Here is a 27559-nt window from a genome sequence, read left to right as displayed (position 1 = left end):
TTAACTGAATTCTTCTCTTGTCATAACTCTGGTTGTTTTCCTCTGCTTTTTTCAGACAGTTCTCCTTGGTTCTTCAATGGAGGCAAGGACTGGGAGGGATTTACTGGTACTCTTGTTAAATTCGGGGCAGGAGGAATAAAAAGAATACGGAAATAGGATTTCTTTTGGAGACACAATGACCAGAGCCTGACTTTGGGACAAACTTGGCTCTGCAGTTCAGCAATTGCTCATTTCTGATGGAGTGTTGAAATCTTCACAGCACCTTGGACTGCCACCTGCACAAACAGTGCCATGACTGGAGTGGGACCCCGGAGATGTGTAAATGTTGGCCTCACCTCAGCGTGTTGTGGTACCAGCTGCTGGCTAGGGAGGGCAGCACAGATCGTGGTGGGCAAGAAGAGGGTCTTGCCAGATTCCTCTGCCTCCTCAGCATCTCTGATAGGGCCATGGTTTTCTGCTGCTTGGCTAAAAGCAGCATGGATGGCCATCTGCCCTGCCCCAGAGCTGCCAGCATGGGTGACAAGTGCCAGTGTAAAAGCCACGTGCTGTAATTGTTGCAGGACCCACTGGTGCAAAGTGTCATTTTTTAGTAGACAGTGAACAGAGAATTCTTTCTTTTTCCTTTTTTTTTTTTAATTAGAGGTTTCTCAAGAAGAACTGACTCTCAAAGGCAGGGTAATAATTTACATGTCAATTCTAAATTTGAGAAATCAAGCCATATTTGGGAAAAAGTGGAGACTGCTGGTTACAATGAGTTAAGATACCACAGTACTTTGCTCAGCAACCTTGAATCCAATTCCATGGAATTTTGAACCTGCAAAATACATCATTTCATACTTATTTGCATAGGTAAATGAACAAAGCAAAAAGAAATCAACAGTGAAAGTATTCAGTGTGATGGTGAGTGAGATGGAAGGAAGGAAAATTGTCTTCAATCCCTTTGCTTCAGTAATATTGATATGCTCTTAGCTGCATTCCTAACAATTCTTAAGAGAGAGATTTGGGATCCTGGAGAGAGAGATAGTTCAGCATTTTCCAGAATGATCTCCATTTAAGTTGCCTTAAGTAAGCTAGGGTGATTTTCTTCTGGGAATACAGCCAGTGTACATAGAGAGTTAGAATTTGCAGCAAAGGTGCTGCAAGATACTGCAAAGGAGGAAGATCTGAATGGTGTGTGAGTACATGTCCCATCAGTCCCCAGCTTCAAAGTGAAACATGATGCAGAGCATTATCTGGGAGTAATAATCCATTAAAAAATCTATATGTGGTTCTTATTTTGTGAAGTCAGACAATAAAAGATCTCATGATACAAAAAGTGTTTTCTGTCACTTGCTGAGCATCTTGTCAAACACTGGGAGTATGTGAGCCTGAGTGAGACCTGTGCCCCACTGGAGCTGAAATGCCTTCTCCTACAAGAGTTAATCCCAGGGAGCCCCATGGTGCAGGATCACACAGGGTTACCTACCCCTCTGAGGTTTTTACAGACACACAGCACTGCCCAGTGTTCACATTGGGTTGTTTTTTTGGGTTTTTTTTACTCTATAACAGTACAAAAGTTATCTTCTAACCACAAACACAAAATCCTATAATTAAACCTTTGTTACCCACAGCAAAGGGCTTATCATGTATACAAAGCAAACATTTTGGCAAGTTTATTGTGCTCCTTGAGACTAAGACAGAATTAATAGCATTGCAAAATTACAGCAAGCTGCTTGCTACACTGCTGCTGGATTTTTTCACAGGAACAAGATTTTATGTCCCTCTTCATCTTGAAAACAAATGCAACAGTTTTTATTGTCAAAGGCAGCACAGTGCAAAGCACCATATCAAAGTAAAGACTGAGGGGATATTTTGACCTTAAAAACTTGTACTTCACTGTTGATTTAAAATTATTTAGGTGCATTTTTTTTACATAAAATTACTAAACATTGGGAGGTAGCTGATTAGGGTAATCCAACTAGTAAACTGCATAAATCATCAAATTTAGCTTTTGTGCTGAAAGATGCCTGATAGATGATTTCATCTGCATTATGTGAGGCCTTTTACTGCTGGGAAGGCCCCTTGCTCATTAAACAGAAATACAAAGATGTCTCATGCAGCATTTCTGGAAGAGGAAACTTCTATTTTTCAAGTCCATTTTGTTTTTGCTCTTTGACTGTAATTCCAACTCTGTTAGTTTATGTGCATGAGTCATGAACAAAAAGTGAATTTTTACATTTAATTTCCCTGTTAGATGTTATATTCCAACAATATATATTGCAGCTGCCTGAACAAAATGGATCAGCCTGAGTTAGTCATATTGCCTCTCAGCTGGAAAAGTATAATGATGTCCTGAGGAAAGCTGATCAGATCTGAAAGGCTTCTCTGGTGGCATTGAGTGTGAAACATAACTCACTGTTCATACAGGGGAGAGAACTATATTTTTATTTGCATCTTTCTATTTCCACAAATGAGCCATTTCACAAAAGAAAAATACATGAGTTCTAAAACTATTTTCTGCTTACCTGCTGCAGGATACCTGTAGCAAGTCCTACTTGCATGACCCTTTGTCTTAGAAATCTGGAGACAGAGCAACACTATGAGAAAATAAAAATTCCCCTGGCTGTCATATCAGAGGCTCAAGTAGCCAAGTGGCTTCTCTTGCATAAAGGCCAAGGCCATTGCAGTGGTGAGAGAATATGAAGACCACTGATTGCAAAAGTTCTTGCAGTTTTAATTGTTTCAAACAGGGAGGGAATTGTAAGAAGACAGAATGTACCTTTAACTACATTTCTTGAAAACCTTTTCATAGGGCAGCAATAATTAGAAGGTACAAATTTGGTCTTTTTTTAAATGCTGTGTTCCTTAAATAGAGAAACTGGGGTTTTTTCAAGATTGCTACAAAAGGTAATAGCATATCTTAACATTACGCTTTTTGCTAATTAGTTATTTATTTCAGAAAAGGTGTTTTGAAAAGAGGGGGAGTTAAGATTATTTTAATGTATCTCAAAAATGTGTATATTTCTAGTGTAGGTCCTAGAATATTAATAGCAAAACAAAAAAAAATCACTTGAAATTAAGGACTGTGCATGCTTGCTTATGGGGGAGAAGTGTGAAAGATTTTTGCACAACCAACCTTTGGGCAATTGAGCCCAAGGCTGCATGTCCTGTAATTAAGTTACCATTTTTGCTGTGGATCTGTTTGACAGAGAGCTGTCTTGCCACTTGTGATTTCAGCAGGCATCTCACACTGCCTTTTGCCATCTGCAGGAAGGAGAAAACCCTGGGACAGCAGCAGAACCCCGTTTGGGTCGGGGCTGCTGACAGCTCTGTGATGGGCTGCAGCAGGTCTGGGCCCATCCAGGACCCCAGGAGCCATGCAGGCTGAGCCCAACAGCAGTGCAGGCTCACTGCCTCTGTCCTAGGGCTCTGCAAATATAAAACTAGCTTTTCCTCCTCTTGTAATTAACAATGAAAGACAGCCTGACTGAAAGCCTTTAACAGCATCTTGGATGTTCGCGTGCTCAACTCTATTTCTTGGTTCATTATTAAATTCAGTTGTCATTACCAAGAGGGCTCGGGTTTTCCTTCTTGCCTCTGTAGAGAAAACAAGATTTCAAAATTGCAAACACAGGTGCTAGAAAATCCTACGTTTCCTAAAGTGTCCCCACATTTTTCCAAAGAGAATGTAATGTGATAATAAAAACAAAACCATTAATATAAACATAAATAAACCTAGGGATTGCAGTGCTAAGGTAGTACTTCACCCATGCGTACACAAAATGAAATGCTTGTCTTAGCAGTGGGGTATCACAGGGTTTGTCATTTGCTTCTGTAACTCATAGGGAAGTCTTAAAATATGTTCAGAGTAGTTTCAGTCAATCAGCAGTAAATGATTAGTCTTGTCAATCTTGTTAAACAAGTGAAGGTGAAGAGCCGAGGAGACTTCATGCGTGGGAGTCACAGACTGGTGGGGGAGGCTCAGGCCAATGAGCACGAGGATGTTACATAAAGGTAGTCAAGTACAGACAGGCCATCTGTATGTTACTGGTTTTTAATGAGAGGAATTAAGATTATGTGGGGGGTGATATGTGAAGCTGGCACTGTGATGAAATTCACAGTTTTCCCCAGCATTTCAGTTTGAACTTTAGCTCCAGTATTTTCAGTTCTTAATTTTTAATTAAATTCATATTGACCATTGTTACTAATACCATCCTCCTGACTGGGTATGATGTTCCACAGGAAGGAAAGCCAGTTGCAGCCAGATGAATCCAGGTAGGAAAGTAACTGTGAAGATATTGATGAGCTTCCAACTGCAGTTCCATTTCCTTACTGTTTTGCCTGCTTGAAAACACTGTACAACCCAGGCTGCTCACAGAAAGAAAGGAGAATTTTTTTCATGGTCACACATAACTGTGCATATTTGTGCCTCCCAAAATGCAACCTAACCCCAGAAACTGTACCAGTGGCTTAGCTAGGCGAACCTGAAGTTCAAGCAACACATTTTAATGGAGTACTCACTAGCAGCTATTCAGGAATATCTCCATGGGCTTAACAGCTTTGGTAGAAAGTGTGTCCCGTGATTCCAGTGAAACACATCAAAAGAATCAGGATGTAAGTGCACAATTTATAACTGTAAACAGAGAAAACCGTAACAAATAGAATTTTCCAGCAACACCAGAAGTTTAGCAAAGATCCTGTTTGGATACAAACATCAGTAAAAGCAGAAAATGCAGGAAATACATAAGGAAAAAGTTTTATTTTCCAAAGTGTAAGTATGTCCTTAGCATAATTTAAGTAATTCATTGCCATTGCAATTCTGATTGCTACAAAATTGAAGGTAAACTTTTTGACTGCACCTATTGCACACTTTCTCCACAGCTGTATAATAAAACCCTTCTGTATCAAGAGATTCTTCACTGTGATTTGCTGGTCTGTAGGAGTTCAGTCAAGTAGTTCTGAAAGATGCTCCTTGTTTGCATGGTTCTATTTTATAATCTGTGGCATATCACTCCAAGCTTGAGACTTCTTTTTGGCCAGCTCCATCCAGGATGGCTGACTGGGAGCAGCATTACTGGCTTTCTTCAAATGGCTTATTTCCTCCTTATCCACCAGTGCAGGTGATGGAGCTGTTGGGAATAAAGCACATGGACATTTTACACTTACCTGCTGTGCAACTAAGCACCCTCTTTTATTAAATACTTTCCATGCCTTGCCCTGTGGTAGAAAATCTTTACATTTCACATGGAAGCTTCTTGTGCAATAAGTTATTGAGAAAATTACCATTCTGTGCTCTAAATAATACAATGTTTTTCTCATCACTATAATATTTTGATCCTTAAATTTACCAAAACTTACCATGATGACCTGGATTCCTTGTTGTGCTCTATGTTAACACCCATGTCAAAGAAGAGAGAGTCTTTCCATTAGCTAAAGTATTCACGTGTGAATTCCTCCTTTACTCAGCCCCCAATTCACAGGAATTTTATTACTTCAAAACTTCTGTCCTTCTTTCAAATTTGAATTTACCAAAGAGATTTACAACAAACTCCTTGTGGGAGGACTGATGGTCAGACAGTTTGTGATTGCAGCATTCCTCAGCTTGCTGAGGAAGTCACGTTTAAATTGAGTGCTATTGTAAATATTTTTGTTTACATTTTACACTGGGATAGTACATTTGGGCCTCTGTCCTGTAAAAGGGCCTGGAGTTTTTGATTCCTATTTCTTTCAACACAAGTTTTTGGCTACCCCTTTTTACTCTTTTGTTTGTAATCAAGCTGGTCAGAAGAATATAAACAAATAAAACCTCAAATAAAATAATAAATAAATAAAACACCAAATAAAATCCCAGACATGAATGCTGAGCAAACTGTTTGTCCTGGCTGATGTGGGGCTGAGGAAGAGATTAGGATCTAGCCCCTACTCCTTTTGCAAGACACTCAAGCAGGATTTCTTCTGACAAGGTTGAGAGGTAACAGCCTACATTTTAAGAATTTTGTTTCTTACCAGGGACACAATGTGACAATGAATTGGTTCTCAGCAGGGACTTTGCTTCAGACTTTATGTCTTTCCTCTGCTCTTCAGAAGTCGTTTTAGGTGCCAAGTGTGAAGGTTTACTCCATTGTTGTTTCACTAGCCCCTAGACACAGAGAGGGACAAAATCCAAGTGATTCAAGGAAAAATGAGTTCCGTTTGGAAGAATACAAGCAAAGCAGTGGATGGGGAGCCTGCCACAGTTCAGCAGACATTGGTCCCACTCCTTTACCTTGAGCTGACACCTGTTCAGAAAGTTACAGTGTTTTCATGTAACATCCATGGAACTCAGTTTTACTAATTGAAACTATCCCTCAGTATCTCTTATCCATAATGGTATGAGTAGATAATTATAATCTTCACTGCAAAATGTATTCCAAGTCCTTTGCACATCTCTACAAGCACTCACAGGATTTGGAAACAGCCTCATTCTCTCATGTTCTCCTTCCATCTTCCAAATTTTGAGGGCTAGGGCACTGTATTTTTGGACAGTTGGTGGTAAATGGATTTTTCATAAAAAAGAAGTCAAACATATCCTCCAACAGATTTTCTTGCCAGTATCAAAAACTACTCTGAAGTGATAGTGCCTGGTGCCATGTGGGAGAAAGTGGGAGTAGTACAGTGGCACCAAGCCTCACATGCTGCAGTCAGAAGCATCTTGGCATGTTTCTCTGCTAGCTGCTACAGGGAAATAAAATGCATGGCATGAATTTCAAGGATCATTGCCAGCTAAAATCTGGAGTTTCCTGTTCTGACATAGAAACTGTATTTTGGGATTGTGTTGGGCATTGCTGCAGTTCAGAAGTTGGCCTAGACATCTTATTAGGTATTATTTCTTGTTAATCTAACCATGGCTATTTTTCATCACCTAGAAACCATCTCTTATTCCAGGATATAATACACCTGTCTGGGGTGCTAACAGTGCCACCTGAAGCAAGAAAGTAGGTCATTTGCACTGGGTATGCCATACTGGTGTAGGACACACATGCTCCTGCATCAGAACAGGGTTCTTATTTGTGCAGGATGCAAAACAGGCAGCAGGTGAGTGTTCTGGATCCATGCCAAGCACTTCCACTGGCACAGCTGTGTCTTCTGGGAAGATCATTAGCTACAGGAATCACCCTGTTTTCCATGGGATCTCTGAAGAGGCAGTGTCAGCCCATATTCCATGGCACCACATGGGCTTCTGAATTATCCATATACAGGGAACCAGAATGTATATCTTGGCACTCTCTGCAAATGCAAAAGTTATTTTTATCCTATTTCACTTCTCAGGGCTCTAAAAATTGTTACCTAGGAGCTTCTGGGACCAAGCTGCTCATTCAGTGTTAACTGAGTCAGGAGGTATAAGAAGTTCAATGAAAGGCTGTGCTTAGAAGGATAGTTAAAAGAGAACACATTTCCTCTGCATTGAGGAGGATCAAAGACTACAATTTAACACTTCCTTTTGGATATTTCAGCATGCAGTACGTGTGTTAGATCTGGTAGATATGCCAAGAAATTTTACACTTCGCATAGTTCCAGGATTTTGATTTCTTGGAGACACAAAATTACATATCTGAACAATCAGAGAACTTTGAATCTATAACACATTTATGAGAACAGTGTCTTTTTCAGTTACAGTTACACTCATTGAGTATCTGTAATCATTATGGCATGACTGGTAACATAGCAGTAGATCCAAACAATACAGCTGGTGATACAAAAGCATCACAAATTTGTACTGCAAGTACCTCTGTTTGTTCCTTTCCTTTATTCTGTTTCTCTGTATTTGACTTATTATCTGGAGCCACGAGTTTTTCTCTGTCGAGTTCCTTCTCCTGATGCATGCCCCTCTGCTTTTGCCTTGCAATGGAAATCCAGGCTGGCTCGGTAGGAGTGTCAGGATCTTTTCCAGAGTCTCCTGCAGCCATGGGGGAAGGCACGCTTTTCTCTGTTGACAGATTATTTATGTACATGGTTAGAGGAAAAAGAGTTGTAATCAGCTTCAGCTCATACTTTCTCAATGTACTGATCGGTCCCAGGATATGAAACCAGCCTGGATAAATAGGAATTCTGTTTAGTTTGGTCTCCAGAGAGCAATTTTCCCGTGCTCACAGGTTTAAGTTATCATTCTACTGGTGAGAAATGCTTTGCATCTTTGTTCAGCTGGAGTGTCACTGCCCTCGCGTGAGGGAGATGCAGAAACATAAATCAAACTTCTCTAATCTACCCATTTCCCAAGGTCTGCTCCTTCTGCTCCCTCTCCCACAGTATCTTGGAGACAAGCAGCAGACAATTCAAAGGTGGACACAGAGGGACTGTGGTGTTTCAAAGGCAAACTTCTCCCCACTGCGGCTGCCCTCGGCTCCCGCTCTTCTGATGCCCCTGCAGCAGCAGCCCATGCCTGAGTCTGCTTCTTGCCTTCCTTCCACCCCTTTAGGAGCAGCTTCCCCACATGCAGCAGCAGCCTATGCCTTAACTGTTTCCTGCTTTTCTTTCACCTCTTTAGGAGCAGCCTCCTCCCCAGCTCTGTGGAGCCTGCAGGTGCCATGGGTGCCTGTGCACAGCAGTCTGTGGTGACTGAGCGCACAGAAGCTGCTAAAACCATAGAGGGACTTTCCAGTCTTTTGATTTGAGGTTTACATTGACTTATCCCTGCTGATGATGACCATGGTCTTCACTGGGGCCAGTAATTCCATTGTGCTTGACCAGAAATGAGACTTGAGTGACACAAAAAGAAAAAAGACAATTTCTGGAGAAGAAAGTCAAAACTACTACGCTGCTGACCTCACAACTGCTACCAAAGGATGTGCAGAATCCAGGGTTATGGGAAAGAGAAATACCCTGTATTCAAATATTCTGAGAAAGTAATCCTGTCTAGTCACTCAACAGAACTTGGTCAAGAGAAGAGCCACGGCACCTCCATTGGCTCCATCCCCCTGGTTCTCCATTTTTTGACTCACACTGAACACAAAATTGAGTTTCCCAATGAATGGTAGAGCTTCTCTGTAGTTTAAATGAGGAACAAGAATAACAACCTCAGACCCAAGAAGGCTGATTTCACCTTTCCCAGCCAGTTCTGGTCACTGATGTATCAAAATTTACAGAAGACTCTTGCAGAGCAGAAGTCAAGCTTCTGATCCTCAAATCACGTGTGGTCCCACTCTTTGGAAAAGTTTATTTCTTAGTCAGCATCCTGTTCAGGGGCCTGGGAGGAGGCAGACCCAGCCAGAAAGGATTACTGCCCTAGGGTCCCTTGGGGGCTCAGCTGCTCTGCTGACAGTAGAGCCAGCCACAGGACTCTGTGGAGCTGTCAGACACATTTCTGGAGCACTATGGTCTAGTTTGGTGGAATTTGGCCCTGATCAGGAAAGCATGCAAATGTCTCTGAAGGCACATTTGAGAGGCATCATGAAGGCATGGAAGATAAAAGGGATGATGCACTCCCAAGAGCTGGAGTCTACCAACACAGGCATATTATGAAAGCCCACAAACTTGCTTTGCTCAGGGATTTTCTCAAGTCATTTTTATACCTCACCAGAGAGAGAGTAGTTATTTGAACAAGAAAACATTGTAAAGCCTATGTCAGCTAAAAAATGAAAAAGAGAAAAAAACCCCATGCTTTAATGCCAAAGCAAGATGTTTTGCCAGCTGATGCCTGCATTTCCCTTCACATTCACCTCATACAATCTTGCAGGAAAACCTCTGGAAGAAACAACTCAGAAGTCCAGCTGTGCAAATGCAGCACAGATAAAACAGGGTCCCTGAACACTGAAGGATCTTCTCTCCCTCTTGCGCAGCATGTTACTCTAATTCTCTGCATCCCACCTAACCCCCATCTTTGCATGACAACAGCTCTTCCTCCCATAATCTTTTTCCAATCACTGTCCTTTTTTTTTCCAATCAGCCTTCCACTGGCTCTCCTCACTTCATTTTTATCTTCTTTTACGGATGCTAAAGAATAAGGATGGAAGAAATCTCAATATGTCATGTAGTTTATCCTTCAACTGCAAGGCAAGATCAGCTGAAAGATCAGTTTCAAAGAAACTGTTTCCTCGCAAATATGTATCTAACTCTCCAGAAACAGGACAGGTCTCAGAGTCTCCCTAAGCAACCTATCCTATGGCACAACACTTTTTAGTCTTTTTTCCTACTTTTTTTTTTGCCAGTTGGGTGAGTTAAATCTTCCTTGCTCTAATTTAAATCCGTAGCTACTTCTCCTACACACTATGGACACGAGCAGATTACTCATAGTCTCCTTGCAACAGCCTGTTATGCATTTGAAGACTTAGACCACATTTTCCCTGCTTTTTTCCCCCTACTTTTCTGATTAATCTTATTCTCTAGATCATTCTTTCTTTTGTAGGAATTGTCCTAGTTTGGTCAATCTCCTCCAAATATGATGGTGAGAAGTGAAATGAGATGAAACTTGAGATGAAACAGTGTTAGCATCAGCTGACATGGAAGGACTGCACCACTTCACCTGGAATGGTTTTCTGTACAGGTCAGTCAGTGCCCCTTAACTCCCACAGCTCTCCAAGATAACCACTAGCAAGGCAAAGTCTGCCAGCCATCTTCTCTCAGCGTCTTAGGACAAACCTCACAGGGATCTTAAGTAAAGCCACACAGTTGAAAGGATTGAGGTCTGCTAATGCATCTGCCATCACATTCCCTCCTTTGCTTGCAGCCATGCCCTTAAGCCCACCTGCAGCCTTCTGCACCTTTTCAGGTGGTGGGCACTTTGGGCAGGGCTTATTAGTGCACTGCCCAGAAAAACCAGGTGCTGTGCTTCCTCAGCTCCCAAAGTGCTCCTGCAGCACATGGAGGAGCCACGACTGAAGGTGATGTCCCATGTTCCTCAGAGCTGAGGAGCAGCTCTCTGGCTGTACAGCTGCAGACACACCACCACATGCATCCTCTTCCACCACCTCTTTACCTTCCTTCACTGTCTGTAATGTCTTGGTACTCAAAAACTCTAATGTCTTTATGCTGAAGGTCCTTTTCAATCCACCCACACTTTTTGATGAGACTGGGAACCTGGCTTCTGCCTTGATGCTGCTAGTGATGTACATCTTAGTTGCTGTGACTCCAAATCTCCCTTTGTGTTTTGTCCCATTTTCCCTGTCACACCACAGGAGCTTTATGTAAACATCAAGGTTGTTCCTTCTCTGCTTCCACCACACAATCCACACTGACAAGATGAATGCTATGCCCAGGCTCTATTTACTACATGTAATGGTCTTATTGCTACTTGTGCTTCCGTTTCTCTGTCATCCTCATGAGCTTAGGATTCATCCTGCTGTTATTTCACTGTGCACTGCCTGAGATGACAGGTTCCCAGTTCCCTGGGTTCCCAGTCCTGCAGTGATATGTCTGGAGGCTGCTATTATAGCAATGTTTTTCATAAGGCAGACGCTCTAATGAAGGCATCAAGCACCCTTAATCTTCAGGCAGTTCTCCCTGATGAAATGCCAGGCATCCTAGTCATGCCAATTAGAAGGCAGCCAAATTAGAACCAGGTATCATTCCATAGGAGTTGGTATCCAAATGTCCCTTTGATAGTAGGGAACAAAAGCTCTTCATCATAATCTTGAAGATTATATATATATATATATATAGTACAGGCCAACTTAGGACAGCAGAGTAGTATCACCTACAGAGGAGAACTGATCTGCTGCTGGGAGAGGCTTTCTTGTACCTTTAAGCAATTACATTCTGCCCTTGTTCCTTTGAGAGTCTTTGCTGCAGAAAGCCAGACAGGCAGACAAGGCAGGGGAAGTGCCTTATCTTCAGAAAAAAAACCCCATCAGATGCAACCCACGCAGGATTTTCTACCTCATCCATCAGCCAGAATTACTGTAAGAGGTAGAAGAGCATATTCACTATTTATTATCTATCCCGTTGCCCAGAGGTCCTTTACATCCTCCCACCTCAAATTAGATAAGGTTTCTTGGCAGTATATATGCACCATTGTTCCAGCCAGAAGGATGAAAGGTGGTGAAGTAATCCAGGAGATAGTGTGGTAAAGAGAGCTGGCAGCTAAAGGTGACCTGAGACTGTCCTATGAAGCTCTTGGTACCCTAAGGGACACAAAGAAGCAAAAAACTTTCTCAGGAAGTGACTGTTCTCAAGGGAAGTGCTGCTCACACATCTTTCTGGGTTCATGACTGTATGATTACCTTGAACAAGCTCTGTCTTATTTAGTCATGGGATAGTTCATGTGCTTTTATGGTTCACCCTGTGGCAAGGCACAGCATTTAAGGAACTGGGTAGCCAGAGTGGAACCAAAAGTACTCAAAAGGACGATTTTAATTCCTGCTTCTGCTGCACGTCACATGCACAATAACTGACACAGAAACTCCCAGCTGCTAAATGCCACTCTTAGGGAGATAACAAAGAAGTACAAAATGCAAGCAGTGGTATTCTCCATCCAAAGCTGAGTCAGTTTTGACAGATCACAGCCTCCACAAATGCCCTGTGTTTCATTTCTTTGTTGAAGCAGGGCTGAGCCTCTTCTTTCTGTGTTGGCACTTGAGAGATTTTCAGAACAAAACTAAAATCTAAATAATATTCTTCATTTCATATTACAACATGTTGTTTTAAACAATGTGCTATTCAACTCATTCCTTAATAACTTCATAAGCTAATAAAGGATATTGCTGGCAGCAATTTTTCTTTCATTCATTCACAGCTTTAACCTCGTGATTGCATCTTTCCCTGGTTTCCTTGGAGCTGGCTTGGCCTCAGGCTTTTTTGAAAGAGAGGAGCCCCTTCTTCCCCTTGGGATAAGCCACCAACAGTGGAAAGATACCAGGTCAGAACTTGTCAAGCTAGTCTGTGCATAATGTCACCATGTATTAAAGCCAGCAATTAATGTAAGCTGAGATCTTGTGCTGCCTCTTGAAACCACACCCAGAGGCTGCTGAAGCCTTCCCTTCATGTCCTCCCCACAGCCAATAAACACACATGGGACAGTCACAAGGTCAGCTATTCTTGCTGCATTCTTCACTGCTTCCACAGCTTCCAGACCAACCACTGAGGATAGCTGTGAAGCCAAGCGAACCATAGCCACCTTCTCAATTCTCTCCTGCAGGTCAGAATCCCCTGAGCTCGCCTCCACTGAGTCTGAAAGCATCAGGGCTGGCTGCCTCAGTGGTCCTCTGGAGGGGGGAAACTCCCCTTCTGCAACCCCATTTAATACAGATATCTGTTTCTCTTAGTGTCTTACTAAAACAACTTCCTTTTTTTCCTCAGACTAAAGCTCTGATCTTATAGATGAAATGTCTTCTGCCTAAATATTGTGGAAATAAATGTGTACACTTCTCACTGATATTTGGATATTATCCTGTAATGTGTGTCAGACTGGTTGTATGAACAATAAGATGAAGATAATACATTAATGTACAAAAGGATCTATGATTGACTTGTTATTGTGCATGGGTTTATACACACACGCAGGAAGTGAAAGAAAAACACAAACCTACTTCTGTCTATTAACAGATAGATATACTTCATGTATTCACAAGTATCTCCCTGTGTGTGCTGCTTATACGGATAAACACAGCAAAAACATATTTAACCATTACCCTGAGATTTAGGGATTAACTTTGTCTTTCTTAGAGATAGCCTCAGATTTCTTTAAATCTGAGATCTGCTTTCTTTATATCTAAAAGCCTCTGTGCACACAAATTGTAGAAGAGGTTCTTTATGACATATAATTCTTATACTTGGAAAAGAACATCTTATGCCTGCATGGACTGCAAAGTGGTTTGTCTTGCCCTACATGTGTGCAGGTGAAAGGTCAGAACCAGAATTTAGAGTCTTTTGAAAGTCAAACCACTAACAGCAAGCAAAGCTAGCTTGTGGATTCCCTGAGTGTTTTAAAAGCAAACATACTCAAATCTAATCTAAACAACTTTACACAGGGAGATAACACCCTCTGTATGTAAGTGTCATTGTTTTATAACACTGCTTATGCATGCATATTTAATTCCACACTGTTGTATCTTTGCTCATTTATAAAACTCCAGTTATTTTAAGAAGGGCTTTGCAAATGCATATAGCATTTAGAATATCCTGGCCTACATATTTCCCTTTGTTTGTTAAAGTACTACATGCATTCATGTCAGTATACACGCCCAATTCCTTATTTTCAGACAAAGCTATTCTAAAGATTTGATTAAGTATTTCTGACATTTCTTTCTTCCCTAAGCTGCTCTGAGAGGTATTTGACTTTTGATTGGATCTATACCACTGATGCCAGAAGAGTCTTTTTTACACAAGAAACTGCTGTTTGCATCAAAGTCTATTTCACTGCTGGAAAACAGCCATGTTGCAAAATAGCCTGACACAACAGAGAAAGCAACTTCTTTTGGGGGAAAAAAACCAGACAGCTTGTTTTTCAGCTGTAGCCTGGACAGCATTAAAGCAATGTCTTTTTGATGTAGAGAAAAACACTTCTCTTGTCATTCCAGAGCCTCTATTTTCCAGGCAATGCACACCAATTTCATTCACCATAACATCCATCGTTCTTCCCTGAGCTCTTTTGCTCTTTTCAGAGGATGTCTGCCCATTACAGCTCCTCAGTTGCTGATTTTTGTTTATCCTAATATGCAGATTCAGACAAGTACTGCTTATGGTTTCACTGTTGTAATAACCTGTTAGCATATGGTAATTGTTTCTGCCCTTTACAGGATTTATAGCAAAGTGTATCAACTCCAAACAACACAGCTTAACCTTTTAAATCTTGCAAGGACTTGTGCCTTTAGCTCCAGAAACTTAAAAATTACTCCTCCTGGGGTGACTAATTTCACACAGACATAAAAGAGCTTCCTTGCAGCCTCAGAGAGGTAAAGCAATCCCTCATAAGTTCCCCAGAAAGCCCCGGGGAGCAGGAGTGCTGCTTTCACCTGGTGTGGTAAGCCAGCATCCCATCAGCTCTCCTGCTCCTTTGGTACCAAAAGTGCTGAAAAGCTAAAATGTGAACTGAATGAACCACATTGCTCCTGCTGACCTCAATGACACAGCAAAATGACTTTTTTGAAACGAGTGTGCATGAGACGGGAACTGCATCCCCTTGTATCACCATTTCACAGCTTGTCTTCTTGTTGAGCACACAGATTTCCTCACGTGCAGTAGAAACTCCCTGACAGCATAAATAAACAGCATCTCTTGATGGTGAGCACAGCTCTTTGAAAAGGCTGATAAACTCAAGGGCTAGGAGAGGGCTGGGTGGGCGTAAAGTAAAAAAAAAGGAGTCCAAGCAGGTCTAGAGGCCAGAGAGGTGTGATAAGACACATGTGATCTATGAGGGGCTGTGTTGATTGTATTTGTTGGATTTCTCCTGTTTGCAGTTGCAAAGACATGGTCCTGAATCACTGGGCTGAGGGAAACTTTTCAAAGAGCTTAAAATTAAGTTTGGGCAGGGCTATTCTCCTGCCAAGGCCTCATTGCATCTCATGACTCTCCTATGCCTCACAGAGAGACATAATTTTGGAGGTCACTGTGCAACTTTTCCCAAATAACTTTTGCCTGGTGTGGTTCCAGGGCACTCAGAGGAGGTGGGCACACCTCATGCATGACTTCAGGTGGCCAGGTCAGGCTGATGTGGCAACAGCACAGGGAGTTGCTTGGTCAGGTGTTTAAAGAAGGCAGTAGATAAGGAAGAAAACTAATTGCCATCACAGACCAATCTGAACCATCATTTTAAACAACCCCAGACCATACAGATTTGGTGTAATACTCTCAGGGGGAGGGGATCACAGCAGGACTTCTTAACCCTGTTTCTAACTCCGGGTGCATGCATCTCTATCAGGGAGACAAAGCACAACTCCCACCCACAGATCCTGTTTTGCAGAGGGCAGTCCTGCATCTCAGGGCAGAATCTCCTTCATCCTAGGGCTGAGGAGACACAGGAGAAGCCTGGAGGAGAAATGTGCTCTCTGGCTTCATTTCTTCCCCTTCTTTCTTCTCCATCACTCATTGTCTTCCACTGCAGGTAGACATTCCAGTCCATCAGCAGGCACTCTGGGACTCAGCAAGAGGGATGTGATAAAGGGCTGTGAGAGGGAGCACTGCTACTCCTACTGCCCTCCTCCATACCCTGCCAGAACAACCCTGCTACTAGATCTCCTCTCTTGTCCCAGTATGACCCTCCCCAAAATCTCACTCCATCAGAGATACGGGCATCACTACAAATAATCAACTGCTCAGGGCAACACGGAGGGGGAAATGCCTTTAAAGGGAGTGTTGAGATTACATATATATATATATATCTCCTGCCTTGCCTGCAGGGTGTGGGGAAGCTCTGGCTGGATGGCTGTGGGGACCTCATCCAGCTGTGGATCTTAATAATCTCCTCCTTTATGATGGCTGGGAGAGCAGGAAACTGTGAACATGGTCACAGTCCTGCAAAAATGTCTGTGATGCTGCAGCAGAAGACAACTGGAATCAGATATTACTCAGGGCATCAGTAAGTTGCCTCTGGAGCCAGGAGGCAACCTACTCGCCCTAGAGGAGACAAGTGGAGTCCTGTGCCCTGAAATCTTCTGTTTTGGTGTTTCCCTACTCCAAAGCTCAGAGACAGATTCCAATCAGAGAAGAGCAACCAGATGGGAGGAAGCTCTGCAATGGCACAGAGACAGCCTATTATTTACTTGGCCAGCATCTTCTCACATTCATAACATCAAAACCATGCCCATACAGGTCCAGGACAGGGAAGAATTTTCTTCCACATATCAGAAGACCTAAAGATTTACTTTGTCCCATCTCAGCTGTTCTCTGAAGTGAAGAGCAGAGGTCTCCTGCTAGAGCTGCTTGAGTGTGCTTCACCTAACTTACTTATTGTCATTGCAAAGACCCCAGACAGTGGTGCCACTTCCAGTCTTTTCTGTTCTCTGCCTGCAGTCCACAGTGTATAATTAGTCTCCAGAGGTCTGATTTTTTTTAATCTCTAACCCAGTTATATAATACAGACAACAGGGTAAAATATAACAATCTGCAGTAGACACGATCTTATGGTCTCTTCTGCCTTTGAACTCCAGAAAGCTGCAGGGTTGTTAATTTTTGTTTTAAACAAGGAATGAGTAATGATAAAGATAGATAAATTAATAAGAAAACCTCACAGGAGGCAATAAATAAGTGGTGTGTTTACCATGGCAGGCAGTGGCAGAGCCTCATTGTATTTCTGCCTCAATGCTATGGTGAAAAAGGTCTAGAGGTCTGAGTCACTTGTCCCACACAGGGCACTACACTTAATATGGGCTCTTGGATTTTGAATTGCCATGCAGCAGCTCTAAATGGGGACACTTAGTAGCTTGCTATTCCTGTTTTCCAATATGTGCTAATGTACTTTATTTTTTGAGTGTCACTTTGAACATCCTTTAAACAATACCCTGAAATTCAAAAATCAGAGGTAAAAATAAATATCTTATTCTGCTGCTGTTTCTTCCCTGCTGTCTTTTTCATAATCTCTTCAGCAAGGGAAAATAAGGGAGCAACATCACTGAAGGCAGAGCAATCAGCTCATGCTCACAGGCAGACACAACAGTGCTGCCTCATGCTCTCCACAGGTAAGATCATTCTTTGCAAGTGAAGGTAACTTCATAAAGTTTTGGGAGTCTTACCAGGCACTTTACAAGCAGTTGACTGTTTCTCCGAGTCTCTGTCTTCATTTCTGGATTCAGGAGAGTGAATAGCTTTGTCCTGCTTATCCTTGCTTGCAGTAGTGTTTGGAATGGTTATGCTTTGCAACACTGGCTTTTTGGGCAATGGAGGTTTGCAACTAAGCTGCTCAGAGGATTTTGCTTTGGGTTTGATCTTTTCATTTAAAGAATCACCAGTGTTTGTATTGCCTGTTTTTCTCATCTCTGCCTTATCACCTCTTAGAAAAGAAGGCAATCCCTCATTTTCTAAATTAAATTCTGCACTGTATCTTTTAATCCCTTTTGATTCTGGTGGTGAGTTGTCTTCATATTTCAAGGACAGTGAGGTGGATCTCAGTTTCACTTGAAAAGGACTTTTATCTTTAAAACTTGGCTGATTCTGAGATACCACTGAAGAATTGTTTGGCATTGGTACTTCATCAACAGCTGGGGAAATAGAACCAGCCAAACTTTCTGTAGGTTGGCTTGTGTTCTCAGAGTAGGATTCTGGCAGCAAAGTCTGCTTTTTGCTGCTACTTTTTTCCTTGTCCAGGTCTGATCCCTTCTGGAAGTCATCTTGCCACTTCTCATTTCTTGAGGAGACCTTTGCTTTGGACAGGAAGAATCCAGTATTTAATGGGCTTTCCAACTCTGATCTTTCTGGGAAATACAGGCTTCTGGTGCTTGGTCTCTCCCGTGCAGAGGAAACAGAAAACTTTTTGAAGGCATTGAGTTCATTGACTGCTTTTTCAGCTTTCTTCCCCAGCTGTTCCTCCTTGTTCTCCTTCTCAGAAGCAGCTGCCTCCTGTGCAGTCTTTATTTTCTCTAGAGAGCAGAAAGTAGATGATCCCATCTGCATTGAGGAAGCAGGATGTGAAACATGCAATGAGTCTGTGGGCTGGGAAGAACCCATGAAACACTCCTTGCTGGACTCTGACAATAGAGTAAACTCTTTGTCTGTCCCTTTATTACAGGGCATTTCCACATGTACCTGATCATCCTTCTGGTTATTTTCTTCTGACTTTCCCAAGCAAACAATACTATTCCCACTAATTGAAATATTTTCATCGGAAGGTAATTTATTTAATGGAAACACAGTAGGAAGCTCCTTATTTTCGTGATTTACAATCTTGATTGACCCATCTCCAGACAACAGAACCAGTGTTTCTGAGGAATCTTCTTGCTTTTGTACTCCTCTGTCTGAACTGGAATAGGAAGAAGTTGCAGAGTCTTTGCCTTCTGATGGCAGAGAAGACTCAGAGTCCTCACACATAATTTCCAGTGCTGGTTGGCAGTCCTCTGGCTGATTCTCTGGTAGCAGGGTTTCCTGTCTATCAGCAGGCTCAGAAGCAGGCTGAGTCACTGCTGGTCTCAGAGCAGGGGGGAGGTCCTCAGGCACTCTGGGCTTTGGCCAGAAAGCCACATCCTGCGTTGCAGCTGTGCTGCATGGCAGTTCTTGATTGCTGGGCTTGAATACAGCATCATCCTCTTCTTCTTCCTCTGGGGTACAGCTCAAATCAGTCAGAGATTCAGACTGGGTCCTCTGTAAAAAAGAAATACAGAAAGCCCTGTCACCATGTACAGCTTCACTTTTTTTCTTGTTCATCATTACATTTACAGCTGAGATCTTAGAGGAAGGCAATACTTGCCTCCAGTGCTGAGCTTGCAGTTTTCTTAACCTACAGACTGGATGCCTTTTTAATGAAGCAGATCCTGGAATAATGCATTTAACCAATATAAAAGCAATGTGTGACATTGCCTTCTGCACAACCAGTGCTTTCATGTCCTTGTAGATAGGAAGTCCATCAGAACAATGGCCACTGGACTGTCCTTGGCAATTGATTCTCCAGAGCATACTGCCTATGTTGTGCTGCTCTCGGGCAAAAAGCAACACTTGAAAGAGAAAAATCTGTCTCTGTATTTTCCTACTCCATACTAGCATTAAAAATAAAACAACCCATTCTTCCTTAAGCATGACTCTGAAGAGGAAAGGGTAGATAGAAGCAAGAGCAAAAGCCTAACAAATCCATCCTGTTATGACACTCCATTCCAGCTGAGTATCTGCCCCATATGGCAGTCTTGTTTCTAATCCCATAGTCATACAGCCTTACAGCCTTGCTTCCTTTGTGTGAAAGTTTTCTTTTTCTTTCAAGAGTTAAACTATTTGATAGAAGTTTATAAATTCATATTTAGTTTAAAAGTTAACAAATTCATATGTAGTTATCTGTGAAGTCTTGTGATTAAACTTGATGTGAGGACTGGCTAAGTACACAGGATTATTTGAAAGCACAGTAGTGAGCTGCTGAATATGCCTTTTCATATGGTGCCTGTATTAGCTCACTGTTTCCCCATAGTTTGTTGGGTAAATATATACTTTGGATGTAGGCTCTAACACTAAGAACACAAAACCTACACTTTAAAGATATTTTAGGGTGCTTATGACTTCTCATTCTGCAAATGCAACAGCAAAAAAACCCCAGTTGCAATGCCACCTGCATCCACAATCCATATACACAAGAACATAAAAGCACAAGATATCAGTTACCCAGAAGCAAGGAGCACAGGCAGAGTTGGGCAAGAAAATATGAAAAATTGTTTTATCAAAACATGTGAACACTCTCTGTGGGAATCCAGAAGGGCTCAGTCAGCTGGCAGTTATAGGCAGTCTGGACAAAGCAATCATATTTTAGTAACAATGTTAGAATGGAAAAGAAGGATTGATCGTTGAATTATTGCTTTATGTGTTTTTCTAAATAACTGGCCTCATCATTGTGCTGCTCACAGCGGTGCTCTACCGAGCTGGAAGGTCATTCACAGATTTGGGGAAATACAGAATATCAGCTAGTAATATTTTGAGACAAAGGGAATAATATTTCTGGTAGTAAGCATGCCAAATTAATGGTGTTACTGTATTTAAAATACTGGAAAAAAACCATGAAGAATAAAGTATAAATACTGTAGTAAAAGTTGAAAGCTTCAGTGCTAAAAGAGCAGAAGGAAAGAAAGCAAGAAGAAAAACTAAGCTATGCCCTTCACAAAATATGACAAGGGATCAGATAAATTGTGTTTAGGATGGTTTAGAAAAAAGACGTGGTTTAAAAAAAAATATTATACACTTTTTAGTAGCCTTTTTAAAAATAGTATGCACTTTCATGTATCATATCTGAGTTTGAAGTAAAAAGTCCAGTAAGAACTTTCTGGGTTTTTATCAAAAGTGACACTGTTTATTTTCACATGTACCTGAGAAAATTTTCTCATTCTACTGGATCTCTGGTTCCGGGGTTTTATTAAAAGTTTATGCTTGGCAGCAGAATTATCCAAGAAAGCAGAAAGTTCAGGTGGAGTGTCAAAATTGGCTGTAGGGGAGATGGTACTGTCAGATGTCCGGGGAGACCCAGCTTTGCTACTTCCATGCCTAAGGAGCAGCTGACTGTCTGTAGAGCGAGATCTAGAAGAACCCAATGTAATCTGAAAAAAAAAATATCCCCAAATGGAGAATCAAACAAAGAAACAAAGACACAAAAATAAAAATTCTACAAATAAGTAGCCATATTTATTGCCATTTTAAGTTTGCCTCTTTTTCTTTTTGACTTTTCTTTAAAATACATTGCAGTTCCTAATGTTGCATGTGATGTACTGGTGTTAGCAATTCTGCATTTTTAGCTGCTAGAATATTATGATATACTGTCCAGTGGGAAGGAGCAAATCCCATCTAACTGGAAGATCTAAAGCACACAAATACATGGCCAGCATGTTTTAGAAGACAGATTTATGAAGAGTACTCAGTTACAGAACCTAAAGGGCCATTTTCCTTTCTGGGTCTGTCCTCTAGCATCTTTGTCTAGGCTCCTATCCACAGTTGTTTTGTGCTGAGCATCTTTAGCTTCTTATATGTCAACAGGTCCCTTCCAACTCTACAATACCCTCCCAAAGACAAAAAAAAAAAAAAAAGAATTAGTGGCATTGACACTTAAATCAGCTTGTGTTTTTGCATCATGTAAAAACATTTGTATCTGCATTTACCGGAAATGTAAAGTTTCATTAGTAAACTATTCTGGGGAAGGAAGCAATGGATAATTCCTACTGGAGGCCAATAGCCCATCCAGAAACAGCTCCTGAATGCTGCAAGGGGTGTCACACTCTCACAAAGCTGGAATTCAGCTTGCCTGTGAGCTTCACCAAAAACTACCCTAGTTCCAGGGATGATGCAACAAGAACATTGGAAAATTTATTAAAAATAAACTCTAAAAAGGGTTCCTCCTTCCTCTCAGAATCAATTTTGCAAATAGGCAAAATTGTATTTCCAAACTATCTGTCACAGCATTAACATCAGCTCTGGCAACTCATTACAGCACTCCCTTTGTAGGCTTGAAATTCTGGTTCACTTCTTTGGAGGGCATTTCCTCCTTTGTCACACTTTCTTCTGTGGGTATTCTTCTTTCTTATTCTTCTTTTTTTCTGGAAGTGGTATTTTACTAAGGAAGTTGGTTGGGAGAAGAGCAGGGCAGGTTGGTGTTCATTTTATTTCGGAAGGGAAGAAGCAGCAGCAATATCTGCAAGTAGAATTCTGCAATATGCACTGCAGCTCAAAGAAACTCTGTAGTGTAGCAAGGGCCTACTACAGCTTGCTCAATGGCCAGGGGAAAACTCCCATTGATTTTAGCAGAGGCTGCATCCACACCTTCTAATCATACTTTCTACTTAAGAAAAAGAAGGTAGCTCAGACATGCTGAATAGTGGATAATGGATGCTCTCATTAATTTTAACTCTACAATATCTGCAGTCTAGTAGTCAGACATGACTAATGTACAACAAATGATAGGTGGCTGCATTATACATTAGTAGCTAACAGTGAATACATTGATATTTCAGCTCCATGATAAAAACACAGCACATGTTCTCTTTCAAAGCACGTCATTATTTGCCTGCCTTTCTTCTGGCTTCTGCTTTTCCTCGAGAACTTTGCATGTCTTCTCCTTGGCAGTGCTCAGTGTTGGCCATTACACCGGAAAATCCAAAATCTGGTTTCTTGCTCAAATTTCAGCAGCCTTAGTGAATGCCAGCTCTGAGTTTGCTGCAGAAGTTGTTTGTCCCACAAAGTTTGGCTTTGACAAAGTCTGCTGGAGAAGGAAAGAGCTGGCAGACCGCTTTCTCCAAATGTCATGTGCACATGGCTCAGTCATCCTTCAGCTGGTCGTGCTGGGTGGCACAAGGTGGGGGGCCAGGAGGAAACCTCATCCCCAAAGCCCAGACAGGAGAGTTGTGATTCCTTTATTCAATCCAGAAAAGCTGCCAAGACACAGCAAGGTGTCACTGCTGCCCAAAACCTCAGGACTGGGTTGTGCAAAATTCCTCAGCCCTGTGAACTGGTCTCCTCTGACTTCCAGAAGCAGGGCTAATTTCTCTGAAATGCCAGGTAGTAGATCCTGTGGTTTGGGAGGAAAGCCTTTAGAACTGCATTCTGGCTGCTGTCTCAAACTGGCATGGGTTGAAGAGAACTCTGAGCTAAATGATAGGGCATGTGGAAAAAGCTAAACAGCTGTGTAGTCATCACCACGACTCAGGAGTCAGCAAGTGAGTCAGAAGGTAATGTTAATGGATCAACAGGGAGACATAAATCCTCTTTCAGCAAACATGCATCTGGACTGGGCACAATTACAGTGAGCCCATAACAGCTTTCAAGAAATACTTCCTTCATGAGTTCTGTTGTTTTTATTTTAAGAATAATAATATTGCACTGCATATAAGCAGTTTTTTCAAACAGCTTCATGTGGAATCTAAGAAGTAAGGCCAGAAATCTTTGCTGAGCCCTGCTGCAGCTGGTTCTGAAATACATTTTGCATAATTACCAAGAAATGGTCAGCTCAGGACTAGTTTCTCTATTTCATTTCTGCAATTTCCTTCCACCCCTCCTCCTATTCCTAGAAAATGCTCTTCCCTCTACCCCGTGTTGTTTCCACCAGGACTCCAGCTGCGGACAGCTAAAAGGGACTCTTCAGAGCTTTCCAAAACAGCCCTTTAATCAGCCAGAAGGGCTGGCTTCTGATTGAAGAAAGCCAACCATGCGCCTATACTTGAGCTCTGAAAAAGATCACTTCAGCAAAATTCACAGCCAGAATCTTACTGAAGGCTGAACTCAGACTCCTGAGCAGCAATGTCAGCCGCTGTCATCAGGCAAACACTTTCTGTGTCAGTGTGAGGTAACTTTGTACTTAAAGCAGGGTCTGGGCAGATTTCAGAGGATCTAGAGCTGCTCCTTTCTCTTCAATAAGCTTTCTCCCTTATCCTGCGCATGTAACTCAAGCAGCCTTTACTGCAATTTCCCATCTTTGAAAAAATGGACACTGCTTCAGTGTCTAAATCTGGTTGGTTGTACTTGGAGATTAAATCATGTCTATAAAGTTTGCTAAAGGATATGAGCTTTTCTAGAGACATTAATTATTATCAATGGGATAATAATGGGATGACTTTGCATCAGAATTATGTTGATAAATAATCATAGTTTTTTATGTTAGACAGACAGACAGACATTAAAACAGCAAACAGACAGGCAGGCAATTACATGCATACAAAGTTGTTTTTTGCAGCAGACAGGCAACAAAATAATATTTTTTTAATATTTCTTTTAAAAACCACTGTGGGTAATTACTTGTCCCTTAATACATTTGGCAGAAGTTACCTGTTCTTCTTCTTCACTGCCTGTTCCAGCTAAACTCAAAGAGCTAAGGTGCTTGTGAGAGTCAGAGAACTGTGGGATGGAATGAGGAAGAGATTCAGTAAAAGATGACAAACAAGGTGGATATAATCACAGAAATCATCTACACAAAGTGCACAAAGGTACTGACAATGTAAGTTGTTCTTCTCTACAGTCTTAAGGATTAGCAAGGACACTGCAAACATAAAGTGTAAGACACGCAGATAAAGAATGAAATAATGTCTAACAAAACTATCATTTAAAAAAATCAGATTTTTTAATGTTTCTTTTTCCAATGACAACCTAAAAGAACATTAGAGAGTTCTCTTATCAACACACTCAAGAGAGAATACAGATTTTTCAGCCTTATTTTTTTATGCCTGGAAGCTCTTTGTAGTTTCTATAAAAAACATAACATTCCCATGTGTGTACACAATCACATACTCTTCTTCCTAGTTCTGCATTTTCAGGTGTGATATTTATGTTTTAATAGGAATACCAATCCTAAGTAGCTGTTTACAGAGAGAGAGTGTTTTCCCAATTTGAGTAAGGTATTTCTGAATTGCTCAGAGGTAAAATAGGGATATGTAAAACCAAATACTTTATTCTACCATCCACATATAGGTAAAACAAGTCATTAAACACCCATTTTTGCCAACACTGGAACTACTCACTCTTGTTCTCAGGCCTGAGCTTAGGCTTTCATGAAGCAAAGACATCTCTGGAGGGCTCCTGGGTAATCCATCATCTTCAGAACTGGTCCCAGCATCCTCTGTTCTCTTTGCATTAAGTCCAAATGGAGGCGGGGGTCCCAATTTCATGGTAGGCTGGAGTTTCAGCTTCAGCGTGGCATAAAATACATTAGCTTATGATAGTGATGGAGGTTGCCCCAGAACATTGCTTAGCTGAGGTCAATGAGTTACCATTATTTTAACTTCACAACTGAATGATCCAGGGCGCAGGACATCTGACTTTACACATTCTCTTAGGGAGCCAAATAAACTACCCATTTTTCAGCTATCATTTATATAGAACCAAGACAGGATACTGCTGTCTAATTAACAAATGCAATGTTTGATGTAAACTGCAGCCAGATATTACTTACTAATCAAATATTCAACTACAAATACTATAAAAAAAAAATCAAGCCTGGAAAGACACTCCATCTCTTGCATTTGAAAAAAAAATTATATTGTCTAAATTACCTGTAAAGCTCTAATCCGATCAGAAATGTTTTCTTGAGAAAACACTCTTACTGGCCTTGCAGGCTCTTGCCCAGTCTCAAGGATGAAAATGCTATCATGTGACAAAGCTCTGCTTCCCATAATGCCTTTATGTGTCCTAGAATAATATAACAAATGAGTGAAAACATGCAAACTTTCTGCCATTTCTCTTAACTCAAGGGGTCTATTGAAGGTGGAATGGGATACAGGGATGCACAGCATACATCACAAACAAGATTCCAGCCTTCCCATAAATACAGCCATTCAGGGTAATCTAAGTAACACCTTTAAAAACCAAAAAAATTTGTAAATGCTGTTATCTGTCACATTAACAAACTGAATCAAGGTTAAAGACAGTTTAACCTCCGAAGATGAGTTATGTCTTATGAAAAAAGCTACTGCTCCTTGGGTGGAAGCCAGCAGCTGGGTGGTGTCACAGTGCCACAGGCAAGCCCAGGTGCAAAATGGAGCTCACATGAACAAGTCTGTCCTGAGACTTCTAGCTAATGTGAGATTATGTCTTGCAAATGAGTGACCATAGAAAGAATAAGTACCTTTTACAATCTAAATGTGGTACAGCATTTAATATATCTCTGCCATACAGATCATTAGCAAAAACATTTCAGGCAATGTAGTCCTTACATGGAATCCTTTGCATAACTCCTTAAAAGGTGCTGTGCTCTATATCAAGGTCCCTCAGATTTTCTCTTATGAGCCTGTGGGACACGTTTTTTCATTGACAATCTTTGTGGCTTAGTTGGGGGAAGTAGGAGATGCTTTGTGGGCAGTTTCTCTCATATTCTGTTTCCTACTTCTGATGCATGTGTTATGTAACTTCTTTTGCAAATGGTGCACGTTGGGTATGAGCACCATGCTCCTTTACGGGAATGGTAGAGGAGGCCCACAGACAGACAGCTAGCTGCTAGGAGGTTCCTTGTGCTCATTTTCCTCAGCTTAGTTTGTACCCTGACTGAGAAGGGACAAGAGATGTGTGCACACAGCATTTAAGAGTACCTTTTTCTAATTTTTTTAATCAGGGAGCTATGAAATGGTAAATGAGTGCGGAATAGATAATTGTTTGGGTTTATGTAACTATCAAGTGAATTGAGCAGAATAGAAAAAAGAACTGTATTTCTGGATCCTAGATACTGTCATAGGGATATTGAAGACAAACATAAACAATCATGGCAGACAGTAACATTTTCCCCATAGTGGCTGCTATAAATATGTTTGATAAAACAATAGCAGGAAAGAGTTGATTCACATTCTTGCTGCAGAAGGAAGGAAAGCGTGCTATGTCTGCTTAATGCATTAGAGACATTAGAAGAACAATTTATCTGAGAGCAAATGTGATCCCTGCAAAGCATCCAAGGTCAGACAGATCTGTAGCAATTTGCAGAGTAGGTGCCAGCCAGGGCTGCAGTGGTGCCCCCTGCACCAGCACTCAACAAGGGTGGCAGCCACACAGGCAGTGTCACTGCGTGGGCACATTTATCCCAGCATTCCACCCTCATTTCCTCTTTCTAGCAGGTGCATCCCTCCCAGACACATAATGGAAGTACCCTGCATGTCTCCTCAGATTAAGAGTGTCAAAATTAATTTTCCTTCCTTTGAAATAATTTCCTGGTCTTTGTCTGTCTACATAAATACTAAGAAACAATCATGTACCAACGCTTCAGGTTACAGCACAGGAATATGGCCAGAACAGCCAGAGACAGCACCCACTCAGACATGACCTTGTTAAGGCACAAACAACAGCACTTCACACCACCTGGTGCTGCCAGCCCAGAACTCCGAGGGCTTCAAGCTGGACTAACTAACATTACTATTGCCAATGCCATGAAAGCAAAAAGAAAAAAAAGAAAACCAATAAATCAAAGAGAAAAAAAAAAAAAAAAAAAAAGATTGTTAATAATTTCTTTTGGTTGTTTGGCGCTGCCTGGTGGCCACATAGAATAATGTAGTTTTAAATGGCCGGGATGGTTTCCTTTCCCATTCCTGGGCAC

The 27559-nt window shown here is 41.5% G+C and overlaps 1 protein-coding gene across 3 annotated transcripts in view; it reads right to left on the bottom strand.

The window, feature by feature from the left end:
• Positions 1-4809: 4809 nt before the first annotated feature.
• Positions 4810-27559, bottom strand: part of KIAA1211L (KIAA1211 like) — a 42940-nt gene continuing 20190 nt past the window's right edge. For 2 of the 3 annotated variants that reach the window (XM_031056194.1, XM_005420006.3), the window contains 8 exons: positions 25536-25671; positions 25005-25169; positions 24316-24384; positions 20877-21104; positions 17619-19179; positions 7746-7945; positions 5986-6118; positions 4810-5108 (listed from right to left, as the gene is read on the bottom strand). In XM_031056194.1, the coding sequence (XP_030912054.1) occupies positions 4966-5108; positions 5986-6118; positions 7746-7945; positions 17619-19179; positions 20877-21104; positions 24316-24384; positions 25005-25169; positions 25536-25671 (2635 nt within the window). In that variant the 3' untranslated portion in view covers positions 4810-4965. The remainder of the gene's footprint in view (positions 5109-5985; positions 6119-7745; positions 7946-17618; positions 19180-20876; positions 21105-24315; positions 24385-25004; positions 25170-25535; positions 25672-27559) is intronic. The other variant, XM_031056195.1, reaches the window with a different exon arrangement.

This window comes from Geospiza fortis, unplaced genomic scaffold (genome assembly GCF_000277835.1).
Source record: "Geospiza fortis unplaced genomic scaffold, GeoFor_1.0 scaffold192, whole genome shotgun sequence".
NCBI lineage: Eukaryota > Metazoa > Chordata > Aves > Passeriformes > Thraupidae > Geospiza > Geospiza fortis.
The sequence above is the reverse complement of the archived record's forward strand: the minus strand, read 5'-3'. Positions and strand labels throughout refer to the sequence as shown.